The sequence below is a fragment of the Vicia villosa genome, unplaced genomic scaffold (assembly GCF_029867415.1).
Source record: "Vicia villosa cultivar HV-30 ecotype Madison, WI unplaced genomic scaffold, Vvil1.0 ctg.003520F_1_1, whole genome shotgun sequence".
Taxonomy (NCBI): domain Eukaryota; kingdom Viridiplantae; phylum Streptophyta; class Magnoliopsida; order Fabales; family Fabaceae; genus Vicia; species Vicia villosa.
Window position 1 is genome coordinate 82,498 of NW_026706226.1, and position 21,057 is coordinate 103,554.

Consider the following 21,057-nt stretch of genomic DNA (forward strand, 5'->3'; position numbering starts at 1 on the left):
CCATTTCTTGCAGAGTCCTATTCTTTCGTTCTACAACTCCATTTTGCTGTGGAGTTCTAGGACAAGAGAAATCATGGGCAATACCATTTTCTTTGAAGAATTCTTCAAAGGATCTGTTCTCAAATTCACCACCATGATCACTTCTGACCTTTATGATTTTACACTCTTTTTCAGATTGAATCTGAATGCAGAAATCAAAGAACACTGAATGAGACTCATCCTTGTGTTTCAAGAATTTTACCCACGTCCAGCGGCTATAATCATCTACGATGACTAATCCATATTTCTTCCCTCTGACAGATGCTGTTTTGACTGGGCCAAACAGATCAATGTGCAAGAGTTCTAATGGCCTTGAGGTAGAAACAACATTCTTGGACTTGAATGCAGGTTTGGAGAACTTGCCCTTCTGACATGCTTCACAAAGAGCATCTGATTTGAATTTCAGAGTAGGGAGTCCTCTGACAAGATCCAGTTTGTTAATCTGAGAAATCTTTCTCAAACTAGCATGACCTAATCTTCTGTGCTAGACCCACTGCTCTTCAGAAACAGACATAAGACAAGTCACCTTCTGACTCATAAGATCTTGCAGATCTGTCTTATAAATGTTGTTCTTCCTCTTGCCTGTAAATAGGATTGAGCCATCCTTCTGATTTACAGCCTTGCAAGACTTTTGATTAAAGATTATATCATAACCATTGTCACTCAATTGACTGATAGATAAGAGGTTATGTGTTAATCCTTCTACAAGAAGTACATTAGAAATGGAAGGAGAGTTACCAGACTTTATAGTTCCAGAGCCAATTATCTTGCCCTTCTGATCTCCTCCAAACTTGACTTCTCCTCCAGACTTAAGCACCAGGTCTTGGAACATAGACCTTCTTCCTGTCATGTGTCGTGAGCATCCAGAGTCCAGGTACCACGACATGTTGTGCTTTGTCCTTTTTGCAGCCAAGGATATCTGCAATAGGAATAATCTTATCCTTAGGTACCCACATTTTCTTGGGTCCTTTCTTGTTAGATTTTCTCAAGTTCTGATTGAACTTGGGTTTAACATTGTAAGCAATAGGAGGAACAGCATGATAATTTTTAATGTGAGTTTCATGATATTTCCTAGGTTGTGTCACATGCTTTTTGGTGTGTGTTATGTGAAAACTTTGAGCATGTGAAGTGTGCCTAATATCATGGGAGTGGCCATACTTGAACTGATCATACAATGGCTTGTATGTGAATTTCATTTCATCAACAGGTTCAAGTTTGTATGGGGTTTCACCCTCAAAACCAATGCCGAATCTTTTGTTTCCAGACACAGCATATATCATAGAAGCTAGCTGACTTCTGCCAATACTTCTAGATAAGAACTTCCTGAAACTTAAATCATATTCTTTCAGAATATGGTTTAGACTAGGAGTGGATTTTTCTGAATCAGAAGGAGATCCAACGTTATTGGATAATTTTAAAAGTTTTTCTTTTAATTCAGAATTCTCCAATTCAAGCTTCTTTGTTTCAAATTCAAATAGCTTTTTCAGCTTTTTGTATTTGAGACTAATCTGAGACTTAAATTCCAGAAGTTCTGTTAGACCGGAAACTAACTCATCTCTAGTAAGTTCAGAGAATACCTCTTCAGAATCTGATTCTGATGTAGATTCTGATCCGTCATCTTCTGTCGCCATCAGCGCACAGTTAGCCTGCTCATCTTCAGAGTCTGAATCATCTTCTGACTCATCCCAGGTTGCCATAAGACCTTTCTTCTTATGAAACTTCTTCTTGGGATTTTCCTTCTGAAGTTTTGGACATTCATTCTTGAAGTGTCCAGGCTCATTGCATTCATAGCACATGACCTTCTTCTTGTCAAATCTTCTGTCATCAGAAGATTCTCCACGTTCAAATTTCTTTGAACTTCTGACGCCTCTGAACTTCCTTTGCTTGTTCTTCCAGAGTTGATTTAGCCTTCTGGAGATCAAGGACAGTTCATCTTCTTCTTCAGATTCTGATTCTTCAGGATCTTCTTCTCTAGCCTGAAAAGCGTTAGTGCATTTCATGATATTGGATTTTAATGCAATAGACTTACCTTTCTTTTGAGGCTCGTTTGCATCCAGTTCAATTTCATGACTCCTCAGGGCACTGATCAGCTCTTCCAAAGAGACTTCATTTAGATTCTTAGCAATCTTAAATGCAGTCACCATAGGACCCCATCTTCTGGGTAAGCTTCTGATGATCTTCTTTACGTGATCAGCCTTGGTGTATCCCTTGTCAAGAACTCTCAATCCAGCAGTAAGAGTTTGAAATCTTGAAAACATCTTTTCAATGTCTTCATCATCCTCCATCTTGAAGGCTTCATACTTCTGGATTAAAGCGAGAGCTTTAGTCTCCTTGACTTGAGCATTTCCTTCATGAGTCATTTTCAAGGACTCATATATGTCATAGGCCGTTTCCCTGTTAGATATCTTCTCATACTCAGCATGAGAGATAGCATTCAGCAAAACAGTTCTGCATTTATGATGATTCCTGAAGAGCTTCTTCTGATCATCACTCATTTCTTGCCTTGTCAGCTTTACGCCACTGGCATTTACTGGATGTTTGTAACCATCCATCAGAAGATCCCATAGATCACCATCTAGACCAAGAAAGTAACTTTCCAGTTTATCTTTCCAGTATTCAAAGTTTTCACCATCAAATACCGGCGGTCTAGTATAACCATTGTTACCGTTGTGTTGCTCAGCAGAGCCAGATGTAGGTGTAGACTTTGCAGTTTCATCAGCCATCTTTTACTGAAGCGTTTTTCTCTTCCTGAATCTTTTCTAAACACGGTTAAGTGCTTGCACCTTAGAACCGGCGCTCTGATGCCAATTGAAGGATAGAAAAACACTTAGAAAGGGGGGGGGGGTTTGAATAAGTGTAGCTTTAAAAACTTGACAGATAAAAATAAATTGCACAGTTATTTTTATCCTGGTTCGTTGTTAACTAAACTACTCCAGTCCACCCCCGCAGAGATGATTTACCTCAACTGAGGATTTAATCCACTAATCGCACGGATTACAATGGTTCTCCACTTAGTCAGCAACTAAGTCTTCCAGAGTCTTCTGATCACACACTGATCACTCCAGGAACAACTGCTTAGATACCCTCTAAGACTTTCTAGAGTATTCTGATCCACACGATCACTCTAGTTACAACCTGCTTAGATAACCTCTAAGACTTCCTAGAGTATTCTGATCCACACGATCATTCTAGTTCCTTACAACTTAATGTAATCAATTCTAAGAGTATTACAATTGCTTCTTAAAAGCTATAATCACAAACTGTGATATTTCTCTTAACGTTTAAGCTTAATTTCACTAATATATTACAACAGCAATGTAGTGAGCTTTGATGAAGATGAAGATTCTGAGCTTTGAATAGAACAGAGTTTCAGCAAGTTAATATGAGTTGTTTTTTTTTCAGAATCGTTAACCTTGCTTCTCATCAGAACTTCATATTTATAGGCGTTGGAGAAGATGACCGTTGAGTGCATTTAATGCTTTGCGTGTTCCGTACAGCATCGCATTTAATGTTATACGCTTTTGTCAACTACCTCGAGCCTTGTTCACGCTGTGTCTACTGACGTTGCCTTTAATAGCTTTTAACGTTCCTTTTGTCAGTCAGCGTAGCTTGCCACTTGTACTTCCTTCTGATCTGATGTTTGTGAATACAACGTTTGAATATCATCAGAGTCAAACAGCTTGGTGCAAAGCATCTTCTGATCTTCTGACCTTGAAGTGCTTCTGTGCGTGATACCATCAGAACTTCAGTGCTTCTGATCTCATGTTCTTCTGATGCTTCCATAGACCCATGTTCTGATTCTGCTTCGACAATCTTCTGATGTCTTGCCAGACCATGTTCTGATGTTGCATGCTGAACCCTTTGAGACAAAGCTTCTGAGCGCTGAATTATGCATACTCTTTATATATTTCCTGAAAAGGAAATTGCATTGGATTAGAGTACCATATTATCTTAAGCAAAATTCATATTATTGTTATCATCAAAACTAAGATAATTGATCAGAACAAATCTTGTTCTAACAAAGAGCATCTGACAATTGAAACACTATTCTCCAAGGGAAAAACTTGGAGATCAGCATCGTTCGAATATGTTTCCGAAAATTTCATCCCCTTTGCGTTGACAACTTCCTTGTCGAAAGAACCCAATGAAGAAATGTCTTCAGCCTCCTTGGTCCCTACAGAACATTCAAGAATACCACCCCTTTATCACCAATAATCGCTGCGACATCGCCAACAACAAAACCTACCGAATTACCTCTTACAGAGAACTCCTCTATACTGTCTTCAGATTCTGAATTTTCACCTGCCGAATCTGCTTCTGAATCAAAAGAAGCAGAACCAGTAATTTGAGTTTTGGATATACCTAAAACCACATTATGTTCGATGGTTTCATCCTGCAACACCAGAATGAAATCCTTCCCGTCGATCACCACCGAGAAAGAATCGTTTAGTTTGAAAGAGAGGCGCAACCTTGCCATAAACCTTGCAACATCAAGATTTATGCCACTAGAAGTATTTTCATCTAAACAAATGAATCTGCCCATTGAATTCGCCACCGCCACCAAAAAATTTGCGTTCCAAGCATGATCAGGAACACCAAATGCCCTAATACATATGACTCTCCCATCATCAATCACATTCTCGTCCCAAATTCTCACCTCCTCAAAACATTGTTTCCACCAAGTCTCCCCTCCCAAACGAAATTGTCTATCACTCCTTCCTCCGATTCTTCCAAAAGACACAAAGTCCCTCCCAAAGGTGTAATCTTAATAGCAAAGTAACCATCCATCTCCAACTTGGCCTGCATATTATAAGTGGAACCTGGGAACACAACTCGACCAACATACGCCCTTCAAAGCCTCTTCCTGTCTGCCTTCGACGAAGAATAATCCAGAACACTCTTCACGCTTTGAACACACTTCGGCTGGTTGTTAGCTACAACATCCATAAAATATTTGTTATCCTTCCTACCAGTATAACCTTCATACTTCTTATTCTGTCCCACGATATTTGCCGCTCCTCCTCCTTGTCTCAACTTCCCTCAAATCCGACCCTCAAATGGTAGCTTGTTTCTCTCAAACCTAGGCAAATTCGCATAAATTTTCTTCTTGACTATTTGAACATTGTCCAGACTGACCGCCAATAATCTCGCATCCTCCACCTCCTTAAATATAGTGAAACCAAACTTCTTCCTTATCTTGTTCCTTCTTGGAGCAATAGACACTTCCACCACCTTGCCGACACAACCAAAAAGATCGAAGAATTCTTTAGCTTTGAGGTTGTCGGGAAACTCCAAAAAAATATATCGAAGTTAACTTCTCATAACTATTCCACACGGAGTCTTCCTAGTCAGAAATGAGTCCCAAATTGGAACCCAGTTTCTGAACTCCTTTCTCCTCGCCTCCACCCACAGCTCACTCCGATAATGAAAACCACCGTTCATGGAAGATGAGCGACAACCCTAACCCCCTTTTAGAGAGAGAGGTTAGATTGATAATTTTAGAGAGAGAATAATGAGTACATAGTTGTTTGAATTCAATCAATAAAATATAGTTGATACGAATAGCTTTCCAAAGCTCACAAACAAATTTAAAAATTCTTAAGCAATGAAGCTCATTTCATTAGTTGTAGAGCAACTACAACAAAGAGCACTAATCGCGAGATTACACTTTCTTCTAACACTGTTGACAAGGTGTTTCTCATGGAGACAAATCCAAATAAAGTGTTGAATCATTGTCCACGCCTTTATTATTCAAATCCATTTCCAATCATTTGTAGTGTTTCAAGTTCTATTGCGATCCATAACCATTCATAGCAAGATTTACAAGTATAAACTTATGTCAATTGAGTCATTTCATATCCATATATCATGTAGCCCTTCATTAAAAGTAACAAAGGGAGGTGTTGGTCAACAAACTGGATAATATATGAAGATTCATTGGTCACTAAAGCTAGAAACCCAAGTGATCGATGAGATATTCTGAGGTTTATTGAAAATAACATTACATAGATTTATAAACTTAAAACTCTTGAGGCCACGATGAAAAGAAATGAACATAATAAGCACATGGAGGGGTAATAATCTATATTAATTCATGTAGAGGATTATCATATATATAAACCTAAACATAATTAAATACTGAATAATTAACATTACATTATATAAGATAGCTAACAAATTAAACTCTAAACTATAAGAGTTATCACCTAAGGCTATAACCACCAACCTGTTAACTACCACACCCTCCTCCACCTCCACCACCTCAACATCCACCGCCACCACCGCCACCACCTCCACATCCTCCCCCACCACCACCTCCACCTCCACATCCTCCTCCCCCACCACCACCTCCACCTCCACATCCTCCTCCTCCCCCACCACCACCTCCACATCCACCACTTTGATTTCCACCAGAAGCAGCAGACATAGCAGATGTCATGATCAACATATTACTGCTTTTCAGAGAACTAGAACTTCCATAAGAGCTTCTTGTGACTCCCCTAGGTTTAGAGGATTCAGCGCCCTCACTCTTAATCTTCTTTGTTTTTGATATAAAAGCAGCACTCTTCTTCTTTCTCTTATCCTGTGATGAGAAACAAATTCCCATTTTCTCAGAAAATATTTTGTAAGGAGAATTGGTTTTGATACACAAAGCTCTAGTGTATGTATAAAATATTTTCTATTTGAATTTCTATTTTTCGGTTTCATTGAAATTCTGTTCAAAAATTCTATATCTGATTTGAAGGACCACACATTTTACTCTTGCTTTGCATTATATAAAATAGATATAATAAAGACAAAAATGTAATAAAAATTTAATTACAAAAATATTAAGATAGGTCTAGAGTAAATACTAAATATGTATGATAGATAGCCAAAACACAAATTGCAAATTGCAAGAAGCAATTGTTTTCAATGCATTAAATGAATGGACGCGGTTTTCTTCTTATGGAAAAGCTATTTTATGGCTTATAGTGCATATAAATTTTAAAGTTTGCTATTCTTATTGATTTTACATTTTGGGTGCATGACTTTTGGTGTATTTCATAGGAAGGGAAACTGGACGCAAAAGTAAAATTAAAATTTATGACATAAAGTTTGTGAGAAAAAGTGAAAGATTCGAGGGAAAAAATAAATGAAGTTGAGTATCAGAAGAAAAATAAATCAGTATGTGCATCATTTTAAATAATTCTTAATAATGTAAAATAGCATAATGTTGTAATATTTTGTGTGTGGATGAGAGTAATGAGAATATTGCATGATTTTTTTTAATATATTGATTTTGTAGTTTGTCATGTGACGTACAATTCAATCATAGAATTTGATTGGTTGAGAATATTAGTATCCAACTAAATTTAAGAGTACTCAGTTTACTTTATTTTTGTTGTGTGCTGTAATATTCGAATTTATTTTGGGGTTGGACTTTTAATTATAGTCGCATTTTGTTCATTGATTCCAATAAATGGTATTAGAGTTCATGTAGTACTTGAGATTATAGTGTAAATTAAATCAATCAAATATTGGGTATCACTATAATGTCAAAATAGAGTTGTATACTTATCTACAAGAAATGTATGATCCTGTAGAAAATGGAGACACAAAGTCGAACAATGTTACAAATGAAGATTGAAGTCTTAACGATATCTTGTGGCTATAAATACGAATGCTCAGATCCCATGTAGACGAATATTGAAAAGTATATATTAAAGAAAGTCGGTATGAGACAAAATCTTCACTATGAGAAAGTTGACTAATCTTAAGAAGAAAGATGGGAGATGTGTTATCAAACACTTGAGTAACTTCAAAGACGTGGTTAATCAATTGGATTATAAAAAATCGAGGAGTGCGGTCGGCTAGAAGTAATTCCGCGAAACCGATATATTACTTAACTCGGCGTATAGAAAAGTATAAGCTCAACTCGGGTAACCGAAGAGAGCAAATTCAACTCCGATAACCGCGGAGTGCAAACTCAATTCAGGAAATCGAGGAGTGCAGTCGGCTGGAAGTAATTCCACAAAATCGATATGTTACTAAACTCGATGGACCGAGGAGTGTCACGTTTTTTACTTGCTTTACTGTGGCGCATTCCACCTCCTGTAATCAAATAAAAATACACATACATATGAATTTAGGGTGCCTCATTAAAAACCTTGCTCTTGCAATGGAAAAGAGTGCAACCCGCAATTTTAATTATTTACGATCACTAGAATTTTTAGCTGAAATAAAACTTCAGGATGACTACATTTCATGCTCTAGGCATCTCCACCCCATCCAAGTTTTCTAATTTGTAAATCTCATTATTCAATATTTCCCTAATCATGTATAGACCCTCCCAGTTTGGCGCAAACTTCCTTTTCTTCTTCATGTCCGTGATCTTCTTTAGCACCAGGTCTCCTTCATGAAAGTTTCTTGCCCGGACTGTATGTTAGAAATTTTGATTTACTCTTTGATTTGCTATTATTTCTTTGACGTGAGCCATGTCTCTAACTTCATCTACCAAATCGGCAACAGTAGCCGGAAAGTGCTGCATTTTAAATATGTTTCATAGTACAAAATTGTAAGTGCAAGTACACACTCAACAATGATTTTTGATTCATGGCAAACATCTAAGTGGAACAAACTTAAATCAATGAGTTAATGACATAAGAAGAAACAGGTTTTGGCAAGTTTGAACACATCAGGCCGACTCAACATAAGCCTAGGTCGACCTAGACCATTGCACAAACTCTATGGAGAATTCTGGTCCATTTAGGTCGACCTACCTTTAACCCAGGTCGATGTAAACTGAAGAATCAAATTGTCTTCCAAGTCTTCCTCATTTAGGTCGACTCAGCAACTCACTTAGGTCGACCTGATGAAATGAAAATCAATTAGGTCGACCCAGAACTTCCACAGATCAACGTATTTGAAGAGCAAATAACTGACTTTTGAATCTGCTCCATTTAGGTCGACCCAGACATCAAGTAGGTCGACCTATCGCGCCAAAAATGTTTGAAAACTTGCTCTGTCTTCAGCCTATCTTGCTAGCACCTATATATAGTATTTCATGCTAATTATTTAAGGTTAACACCAACAAATGAAAGATACACAAAGTCTTCTCATCTTCTCTCTTCTTCACAACTCCAACACAATTACACATAATAATTCTTGTGATGAGGGTTTATGATCAAGATTGATAATGTCCATGGAAAGGGATTGAAGGTTCCTAGTGGGTGAAGATTTGTGGGGTTACTGGTGAATAAAATCTGCGGATTTTGTCCTCCAAGATTGGTGAATTTTGGGGGTTTTTGTCAAGAGGCTTCATCAACAATTCAGCTGAGTGTAGAAGTTGAAGAACAAGGGTTCGATCAATTCACAACACTGCAGAAAAGGAATCAACGACAAGCTCTTGGAAGACACTTGATCTTGCTTAAGATCAAGGGGAAGAAGATAAAAAGAATCAACACAATCGGTTTTATCGTTATTGCTTTGTTATCTTCTTGTATAAACGTTTTTCAATCAATAATGAAAGACATTCCAATTCCCGTTTGGGATTAGGGGCAGATGTAGTCGTAGCGAAGACGGTAGACAAACTGCGTGAACAAATATCGTGTTCTCTATCGCATTTATCTTTTCGTTTACGTTGTGCTTATTTCTGGTTATAATTGTAAATTAATTAACAAATCAAAGTGTTAAACTCGTGTGATAAAATCTGCAAACACATCACAAGTCACCACACATTGATCTATAACTCAATTTGGTTATTATACACCACGTGTTTGATATATTGCTTACTTTGGAAATTATTCATACTGCATAGTATAAATCATTTCCTATTGCTTACTTTCATCAATCAAATTCATTGGAAACAAGCTTATTCAAGTTAAACATTTAAACGATTTCTCTTATCAAATAGTTTGTTGATTCACTGAAAGTACTTCCATCTTCACATTATAATTGGTTTGTGTGTTTAAAGCATATATGATCCTTCTCGTAGCGGTTCGGAGTAGACGCAAGTCGATTCCTAAACGCTTTCTCCTAAAACTTTTAAGAAAACCGCAATAAACTCTGAAGTATCTATTCACCCCCCTCTAGATACGTAAGCCAAGCGTCTAACAAGTGGCATCAAGAGCTCTGGTTTATTTCTTGCTTCAAAAACACTTATCTGACAAATGGTTTCCGGACCTAAACGGGCTCACAATAGAGTTCCAATTTTCAATGGTGAAAACTATGGCTATTGGAAGGATTGTATGTGTGTTCATATCAATTCTATTGATAGGAATATTTGGACAGCCATCGCCAACGGTCCTTTTCAAATTACTATGACCAATGCGGCTGGCGCTGTCATTCCTAAACCCGAAGCTATTTGGAATGCTGAAGATGAAAAGAAATATGGATACAATTGGAAAGCAAGAAATATTATGATCTCAGCTCTAGGAGTAGATGAATATTATCGTGTTTCTTATTGTAATTCTGCAAAGGCTATGTGGGACACATTACAAGTTGCACATGAAGGCACAAATGATGTCAAACTAGCTAGAATCAACACTTTAACTCAAGAGTTTGAAATCTTTCATATGGAAAGTGGTGAATCCATTGAAAATATGCAAAAGAGATTCTCACATCTTATAAATCATTTAAATTCTCTTGATAGACCTGTTTCCAATGTAACTGCTACTAACAAAGTTTTAAGATGTTTGAAAAGGGAATGGCAACCCAAAGTTACAGCTATAAAAGAAGCAAATGATCTAAATACCTTAGACATCACCACACTCTTTGGTAAACTTGAAGAACATGAGCAACACCTTAAATGCCTTGATATGCATGAGAAAAAGGTAAAGAAAGAGAAGAACATGGAGAAAGAGGTAGAGAAGAAGTCAATAGCTCTAAAGGCTTCAAGCTCAAAGGCCTCAAATCAAGAGCAAGGGGATAGTGACACAAGTGATGAGGAAGACTTGGATGATGAGGAAATGGGGCTGTTTGTCCGAAGATACAACAAGTACATAAGGAAAAATGGAGCAAAACATTCCGACAAAAGTTTGATCAACTATAGGAAGCAATTCAACAAATCCAGACAAGATGATAACAATAAAGGAAAATCTAAAGGTCCTTGCTTCAATTGTGGCAAAGTTGGTCATTACAAACCGGATTGTCCATATCTCAAGAAGGATAAAGACAAGAATCAACGTAAAACTCACAACAAACCTAGAAGAGCTTACATAGAATGGGAAAATGAGTCCTCAAGTGAAGACTCATCAAGCGATGAAGAATAATATGCAAACTTATGTCTTATGGCTCATCAACACAAGAAAAAGAAACGTGTAAGTCATCTAAAACCTGAACTTGTAGATAAGGTATCTCATGCTCAATTAAAATCAGCTTTTGAAGAACTACATAAAGACGCGATTGAGGCTTTCAAACTTTTGGCCTCAAATAAGAAATTTTTTTCATATCTTGAATCAAAAGTTGAGAAGACCGAAAAGAACATGGAAGCCTTAAAACAATCTATGTTAGATATTCAAAAGAATAAAGTTGAGGAAGATCCTCCATCATGGTTTGGTTGTGAGACATGTCACATTTGGCAAAAAGAGGTAAGAGATCTCAAGACCATATTAGATAAGGCTCTACAACCAAAAGTGACTTTTTTCGTTGATCCTACTAAGTTCAAAAGATCGTATACTCCTTTATATAGCAAATACACGTTTGTACCAAAAGTATCAACTACCAAACCAACACATTCTCATCATATTACTTGCTATTATTGTTGCAAAAAGGGGCACACCATTGAAAAATGCAAATTTCAGAGAATTCTAGTTCCTAAAGGATTATTTCAATGGTTACCAAAGTGCAACAATTTATGTACTCACTACCAAGGACCCAATGAAAATTGGGGACCTTCCAGTCTAAATTAATTTTGCAGGAAAAGTGTCTTGACATTGCCGAAAGTTGTGGTTCCTTGATAGCGGATGTTCAAGACACATGACGGGAGACATATCACTTTTTGTTGAGTTTCATGCTAAGAAAAAGGGGTATGTCATCTACGGAGACAACAATCGGGGAGCTATACTTGGTAAAGGAAGTGTAGGTAACCCATCTACCACAATCATATCTGATGTATTACTAGTAGAAGGTCTTAAACATAATCTCTTAAGTATTAGTCAATTGTACGATAAAGATTTTAAAGTCACATTCACAAATTCTGGTTGCACAATCGAACATATTAAGAAAAGAGATACTGTGTTTAATGGCACAAGAGACAATAACATTTAAATGCTGAATTTGGACGAAGTATCTAAGTCAAATGCCAAGTGTGTTATTGCCTTAGGCAAAGACTCATGGCTTTGGCATAGACGCCTTGCTCACATAAACTTTGACTTACTAAATAAGGTTGTCACAAAGGATTTAGTAATCGGTTTTCCAAAAATAAAATTTCCAAAGGATCATCTATGTGATGCATGTCAAAGGGGGAAACAAACAAAAGTTTTATTTAAATCAAAAAATGTGGTTTCAACATCACGACCCCTTGAACTTCTTCACATGGATCTCTTTGGCCCTTCAAGGACTAAAAGCATAGGTGAAAACATCTATGGTTTTGTCATTGTTGATGATTACTCTAGATTTTGTTGGACAATCTTCCTACCTAGTAAGGATCAAACGTTTCCCGCATTTACTCAATTTGCAAGGTTGTGTCAAAACAAAATGAACACCAAAATAGTTGCAATCCATAGTGATCACGGTGGAGAATTTGAAAATTATCATTTTGAAAAATACTGTGACAAACATGGTATTGATCATAACTTTTCAGCTCCTAGAACACCACAACAAAATGGTGTGGTCGAACGTAAAAATAGTCCTTGTGTTACTCTTATATAAAAGCTTAAAAAAATACAAATATTTTTGTTTAATCAAATATGTGAGAGTGGACAATATGACTCACCGTATAGAAAGAATTTCGTATTCAATTTGTATATTGAGAAATAATTCATACTTGATAAATATATTGTAAATATTTAACTACCAAAATTAACATTAGTTTCATAGTAGATACCAAAAAATTTAATCGTAAAAAATCTTAAAACTTCTTCTAAAACTCAAATATTTAATTATAGTAGATGAAAAAACAATAGCTCATTTTAATAGTCGCGTTACGTCTCACATTAAGTTAGAGTTTGGAGTTAAGTGGATTAATTAGACAGAGGCGTGTGTTTTTAACAATTCAATATCGATGTTGGTGAATGGTGGTGTCACTAAGGATTTTGTGATGAAAAGGGGAGTTAGAGAGAAAGATTCTGTATCTCCCTTTCTCTTTGTTCTGGCTATGGAGGGTTTAACTAGTTTGACACATATATATTCACATTAAAAAAGGAATTTATATCTATCTAATAAATTACCAATCGTTAGTTGATTCAGTGGTGATTGGCGCTGAACTTGGTAGGGAGAATCACGGTTCGATCCTTCGCAACTGCGATCGGGAGAGGGATAACACTACAACATTTATTGTCTCTGGCAACACTTTTTTAGCCAACATGTCAAAATTGTTGCCTAAAACACATTTACGGCAACGTTTCTTTCAACAAATTATACGTGTTCCTTAAACTCTCTATGGCAACGATTTTGAAGTGTACTTATATTATTGATTTTTCAACGTTTAATAAGCGATCCCTTAAATACATTTGGGAACAATTTTTAATTGTTCTATTATTTTTAACAACATACAACAACCTCTAAGTATCGTATAAAAATTTAAGATTAATGAAAATTTTGGGAATAATCTTCCTTTTAAGTATACACAAATTTATTTACGAATAATTTTAATAAAAAAAATAGTTTTACTTAATTAATACTATATAATAATAACAATAACAATAATCTATTAATAAATAAATAATTTAGGTGTTGCATAGTTATTCATATAATTGTTATTATCATATATTAATTTAAAAGTGTAATAGTAACAACAAAAGTAATAATAATAATAATAATAATAATAATAATAATAATAATAATAATAATAATAATAATAATAATAATAATAATAATTATAAAATAATAATAATAATAATTATTATTATTATTATTATTATTATTATTATTATTATATAACAAAATTACTGTACTTAAATAAAAAGCAATTCTTTCATTATTAAGTGTTAATCGACAATCGTTACCCTTCCATTTTCACTGGACACGAACCTCTTGAAGTTCTCGCGAGCGCTATACCCTCCATGCCCAAATTGACTTCCCCTTCCAAATCAATTTTCCAGGTTTTGTGTTTACTTTTGCCATTTCAATTTCACTTTTACTTTCGCATTTCATTTTTGTTTCGCTTTAGAACCAAAACACAATCCATGTATGTCTTCATCTTAAAACCTAAAAAAAAGATTTTTACCTTCAAAATCCAAATCAATTTTTATTTTCACCTCAAAAGCAGAATTAATTTCCATCCTCAAAACCCAATCGATTTCGATTTTCACCACTGAAAATGATTTCCTTCCTCAAATCCCAAATCAGATTTGGACTTTCTTTCACTACCAAAATCGAAATTGATTTCTCTGATAACTGAGATCGAAATGTTCTTATTTTTGTTTCAAAATCGACGAGATTGGGATTGAGATCTGCACTCTTCTTTCTTTTTGTTATCTCTCATCCCAATTCTGGTAAACAAAGAAACCCTTTCATTTTTTAATTATACGAATTATATCATTTTAGTTAATATTTTTCTATTGATTTGTAGGCTGGAAGAGTGAATAGTTGCTCCTATGTATCTAGGATTAAGCTCTATTTCGTTGCTCCTCTGTATCTGAGTTTTTCTTCTTTGATGCATTTTAGAATTCCTATAGGAAGTGTGAAGGGTTTAGTTGTTGAAAGTGACAGAACTAAGTTAGTTTTGACTTATTTAATTTTCTTGTCCAAGATTGAATGTAGTTACAGAATATGGTCATGAATAATAATAGTTCATTTTTAAAGAAATAAAGACTTGCTGCTGAGAGTAAATTGTGAAGGATGGTTTTTGAAACAAAAGGATTAATATATATATATATATATATATATATATATATATATATATATATATATATATATATATATATATATATATATATATTACTAATGAATATTCAATTGGAAAAAAGAATTGTACATTGAAATTACAAACTTTAATTTCATTCTGAAATTGCAGTACCAGGACTTATTTCCCATTTGTGGTGTTAGAAGAGTGACTATATCATTAAGATTTTTATTAGGTGAGTTTTACAAGAGGGTAAAGCTTAATTTAGGAGAGGAGTGTGTAACATTCCTGTTTATGAGTAATCTTATGTATAAGCATTATAAAAGTAACACCACATAAAAGTTTTGATTCCTCATTAATGTTAACTTTTATGTTGGGAAATTAACACCACTAATTTTTAACTTTGATTATGACCACCATGTAGGTTCTCAAGTTTAAGTGTATCATTTCATAAACTTGTTTGATTTGCACAAGTGGAGGATGCATAATTGGTGTCTATCACAAATATTTGCAAAAGGTATATGCTTATAAAAATATATATATGTTGCTAAATGCTTCTAGTTATCTTTTGTTGTTTGGTCTATCAGTTTTATACCCCTCCCCAAAATCTCTATGTTGCCCCTTCTAATGGTTTAGTAATTTAGAATTCAAACAGATTTTTTATTGCTTTGATTGTTTATTGAAAACGAATAAAAACAAGGTGGCTTTTTTGTAATTTAAAGTAAAAATAAGGAATGAAAATAGAAAAAAATATCTAAAACCAAACAACCCCTTAGATTTGTTATCCAAAACTATGTTTTTGTATCTCTAATTGTGATGTTTGATTCTAATGAGCAATGTGTCAACACTAGATATTTTATTTGATTCTAATGAGGAAATGAGAGAGAAAAGGTTTAGATCTTAATGTTGAACCTCTTGCATCAAGTCAACTTTTTGTTTCTAGTGTGCAGGTCCTAGTTGAGGAGTATGCAAAGATCCACATGACTAGCAGTATCTAAAAGAGGAAGGAGCATGATGATGGGTGGGGTGACCACACCAACCGGTTGATGTATACTCATTATTAGAGCAATTGGATTTATTGCACTTCAAGTTACAAACCGACTTACACTCTTGTCTATAGTTATGAGTTCATAATTTTTGTGCTTGACAAACTCGAACATTATATTAATTTGAAGAATCTTGTGTATAAACTCAATTATTTATTATTAAATTTTAATTTATGTATTGCATTACTTAATTTAAAGAATCTTGTGTATAAGTTCAACTCTTGTTGTTGATGTACAATAAAGTACTCAACATGAATTGATCCCTGCTATTGTCTTTATTTTCATGTAGAAAATAATTTATCAATTATTGGGCACAGTTGAATGGTGGCTATTGTAGATAGTTCTCAAAAATCTATTTTACTCTAAGGCAACGTTTTATGATTGTTGGTGCTATTGGAGACAATTAAGAAGCGTTGCCTCAAGGTCCCAGAAAAAACGTCCCCTATTCCAATATTTTAGGCGACGTTTCTGAATAGTGTGCCCAAAGAGAAAAACAAACGTCCCCTTAGGTAATAGGCAACGCTCGCATAGAAGACACCTGAAAATTGTTGCCTATACTTTTAGGCAACGATTTTCATAACTCTAGCAACATTTTTTCAGCGTTGCAAGAGACGATAAATGTTGTAGTGTAAAACCACTTGATGCCAGAACTCGCCCCCGAACCGGACTAAACCGGTGGTATAAAGCCAAAAAAAAAAGAAAAAAACCTTAAATTCACCAAAAAACAATTAAACGTTAAAACATTAACATTTTTTTATTGAATAAAAATAAAATAAACATTACTATCCAATGATTGAATTTGTTGAATCATATAACAAACAAAACCCTAAAATAAAATTGTTTTTTTATTTAATTTTTTTTTTAAATCATTACTACCTATGCCCTCCTCCCTATCCAACTAGTTAACTACCACCTTCACCACCCATCCACCACCTCCACATCCGCCGCCATCTTCGTGTCCTCCACCACCGTGTCTTCCGCCACCATGATTTCCAGGATTAACAGTAACAGTTATTTTCTTAGAAGAAGTTATAATAATTCTCGTGAATTTCCTATCTTCAGAGGATTTGGTACTCTTAATCTCTTTTGTTTCTGACGCAAAGTCACTCTTCTTTTTTCTCTTATCATCATTTAGAGTCTTCACCTTCTTTTTTCTCTTATCATCATCTAGTGCCTTCACCTGTGCAGAGAAACAACTTCCCATGTGGTTAAATTTTACTTTTATGAAAAAGAATGATGTATTTCACGTTACTTCAGAATACACAAAGCCCTGGTATATATACAAAGTGATTGGTAACAAACTGGAGATATATAAGGGGTTAAAGGATAAACTTCGTTTGAAATACAACAAATTAGCAATATTCAGTACATTTGAATCTAATTAAAAATATTAATAAAATTGATAAAATTATAATATTTTATAATTTAAGAGTTATGAATAATAATAATGATAATAATACTTTTCTTATTCCTACTCCAATTCCAATAATAATATGATAATAAAACTCATAAAACTGTTCATTCTTTTTTATTTTAATTTCAAAAATAAAAAATATTTAATAAATTTCATTTTAATAATTATTAAAATTATAATTAAGAAAATCAATTAAATAAAATTATAACTAATACACTACAATTATGATAATATAAAAGATAAGAAACAAAAAAAATAATAAAACTGATAAAACTCTTCTTTCTTTTAATTTTAATTCAGAAAATAAAAAATGTTTCATAAATTTTAGGCTTTATTTTAATAATCATTAAAATTAGAGATTAATTGTTATGTATTGTCAATGTAAAATGATTTACACTAAATGTATCACAACCATTCACAAGTAATCTTTTATTTGTGATTAAAAAAAAGCTCAAACATTTATAAAACTCTAGCGACTATGATTCATTGACGGTCTAAAATTTCTTTAAAATGTTAGTATATTTCAATTAAATACTTAAAATTATAACTAATACACTATAATTATGATAATATAAAAAGTAAAAAATAAATAAAAGATATGCATTAATAATTACTACTACTCAATAAAAATTTAAAGTAGAAGAAATCAAGTAAGAATAAAAATATTTACTATTTCATTCATATTTTTATATAAATATAGAGTTACTTGATTTTTCAAAATAATAAATATAAATCACAAATCAAAATTATAAAATTTATTTTAATAACTAATTATGATAAAAATAACATTTTTCACTTAGTTTATAAAAATCATAAAAAAATTTGTCTCAATTTTATTTAGTGATAAATTATATATTAAATTTTATATAATTCAAAATTTAATTAAGAAATATAATTAAACTATTTGTCATTTATTAAATCAGTACAAATAAACAAATTTATTTTTAATTTTAAAATTATTTTTCAAAATTAGTTTACCAAATGAATTTTTTTTATGTACCATGATAAATAATAAATAAATAAATAATAATAAATATCTTTATTATTATTATTTTTAATTTTATGTAGCATAATTGAGTTATGAGTTATAAATAATAATAATTATAATATTGCTTATTTTACTATTCTTATTTTAATTTCAATTATAAATTAAAAAAATAAAACTTATAAAAATATTTACATCGCCTTCAATAATTTTTTTAAAGCAATTGGGCTGATAGTAAACCCACAGTAGTGAATGTTATACTGTGTTGGTATAGGTGGCGGGTAATACACGACATCTACAAGGCAACTGATTTTCAGAAAGGTCAGCTGTAACACCCTTCTACCCAAGCATATTTCGCATGTATTTTACAAAAATAAAAATTCAATTAAATCACACGGACGTCACATCTTCATGTAATATCTTATAATAAACAGTCCTGGTCCGTAACACGGGTTGCAAAAACAAATAAATCTGATAGTTGTTTACCATCAACAAATAGTACTTCATGTATCGCATCTGAATTCATAATTTAAAATACTTTTATTAAAATAAATACTTCATAAGACTTCTTCACACTTTATCATGCATGAAATCATACTTCAAAAATAGTTTAAGCACCACAAACAATAATTTAAAGATTTTCGAATAAAACAAAGAACATAATAGTTCCAAAACAAACGATCTCAACCCCGTTGTTACATATCAGAGCAAGACCCACTAGACTCAATAGAAACTAAACGAGCACACTCTGAAGCTACCTCCTAAGCTTCCTGCACTAATCTTGATCACCTGCAAGTTACCCATGTTTCGAGGCAACATTGTCAAGCAGAAAGGGTGAGTAAATCACAATCATTATAAAAGGCATCAGTAATAGATATAGTAGTCATGGCATAGGAACAAAAACAACATCATGGCATCATTCACTACGTTTATAACTTAACGACAATCACTAGTCCTTTGTTAGAATCCAATTTGTACATATTTTGTTCATACTTCTTGTGGTATTCTTAACTCTTTTCCTAAGTTTTGATTCAATTGTGCATAATACTTTGGTAAATAAATAAAATTTTGTTTTGATTGTAAATATTTAATTTCTTGACTTTTAATTGCTTTTTATAGGTCTTTAAGTTATGGGCAAGAATGGAATGGAAAGTGTTCTGGACTGGGCCAAGATTAGGCCCAATCTAGTTTCGGCCAACCTAACCTCAGAGGCCCAAACCACTCTACGCTCTCCTATTAACCTAATGGTGCTCATTCCCCCATGCTCGACATAATTCTCCCCGCAGCTACCAAGCGCTCGGCATGGGTGTCTCCTGCCGACATCCTCCCCGCCGAGCACCATGCTCTCCGCGAGCATCCTCTCTGCCGAGGGCCCTGCTCTCCGCGAGCATCCTCTCATATTCAACCCCCCGAATAATGCGGAGTCCACGTGGTCCCTAAAAGACCGCGTCTCCCTTGAACTTCGGAGCGGTTAACCAGGACAGAGGGCACTCACGCACCTCCGGTATTTCCGCTCAGGAAACCTGGCAGTCTCCTAATTGGGCCTGAGAGTCCAGCCCAAATAGCGAGATCATGGCCCAGCGCTGGGGGCTATAAATACCCTCTTTCAGTAGAGGGTCAGGTATTCAATTCTCTTCTAACCTTAGCTTGTACTTGCTCTCCTTTGCTCCTCTACTCACTTTGGCATCGGAGTACCTTGCAGGTACACCCCCCTTCACTTCACGAGGACCAGCATCCGAGCAGGCCGCGACGATTTTTCTAATCAGGTACGATCAGTGGCGCCGTGTGTGGGAATTCAAGCTTCCCCTTCTTTAAAGAACAAAGATCAAAGCTAAACCATCCTGCAATCTTCATGGCCGGCAACAACACCAACGCCAGCGTCCCAACCCCTAACCCCTTCCAACTGCAGCAACTCATTGAAGAGTCCACACCCGGGGTGACGAACCGACATCGTCGGGAGGGACGGCAACACACTGCTGACGGGTAAGGAAGGACAGATCATGAGACCTCCCAGCCCCCCAGAAGACAGCAGCCTCAACACATCGAGCAAGCTCAAAACAATGGAGACGAGCAGGCTTAGAACAACCGGACCGAGCAGCCCCAACCCCAGAACGGGCAGGAGCTGACTCGCATCCAAAACGAGGCTGATTCCAGAGACGGGCGAACCGCCTCCTCTTCCACCCGCTCACTCGAAAGGCGAAGACCTCGGAACGAGGAGAACCGGGGACCAGTCAATGCCCGCGAAGGAACTGACACCACCGCCCTCCTCCTGCTTAAGGAATTGCAAAAGACCAATCGCCTCATCCGACTTCAGAGCGACCGAATTGACAAGCTGGAGAAGAGGCAACGATATCGTTCTCCCCCCGGAGACGCCATCGATCACGCTCATCTCCCTCACGCTCCCCGCCGAGGAGGACCCGTCGGCGTTCCCCGTCCTCCTCGCGCTCTCCACCTAAAAGGTCCCGCCGTCAGAGATCCTATTCACGCTCTCCACCACGAAAGAGCAGGAGGAATCGGAGACCTGAGGCTATAGAAATCGAGAGTCCTTCCCCCAATCAAGAAGACCGAAGACTCTCCAAGAAGGACC

The 21,057-nt window shown here is 35.2% G+C and overlaps 1 protein-coding gene and 1 long non-coding RNA gene across 2 annotated transcripts; one reads left to right on the forward strand and one right to left on the reverse strand.

Annotated features, from left to right (window-relative positions):
- Nucleotides 1-6,301: 6,301 nt before the first annotated feature.
- On the reverse strand, nt 6,302-6,646 carry LOC131641110 (uncharacterized). The gene has a single exon (XM_058911436.1). The coding sequence runs from the start codon at nt 6,644-6,646 to the stop codon at nt 6,302-6,304; it is 345 nt and encodes a 114-aa protein (XP_058767419.1).
- A 7,530-nt stretch (nt 6,647-14,176) lies between these two features.
- On the forward strand, nt 14,177-16,245 carry LOC131641106 (uncharacterized). Its single transcript, XR_009295435.1, has 3 exons — nt 14,177-14,282; nt 15,450-15,542; nt 15,969-16,245. It is a non-coding gene; the product is annotated as an uncharacterized LOC131641106 (long non-coding RNA).
- Nucleotides 16,246-21,057: the final 4,812 nt, after the last annotated feature.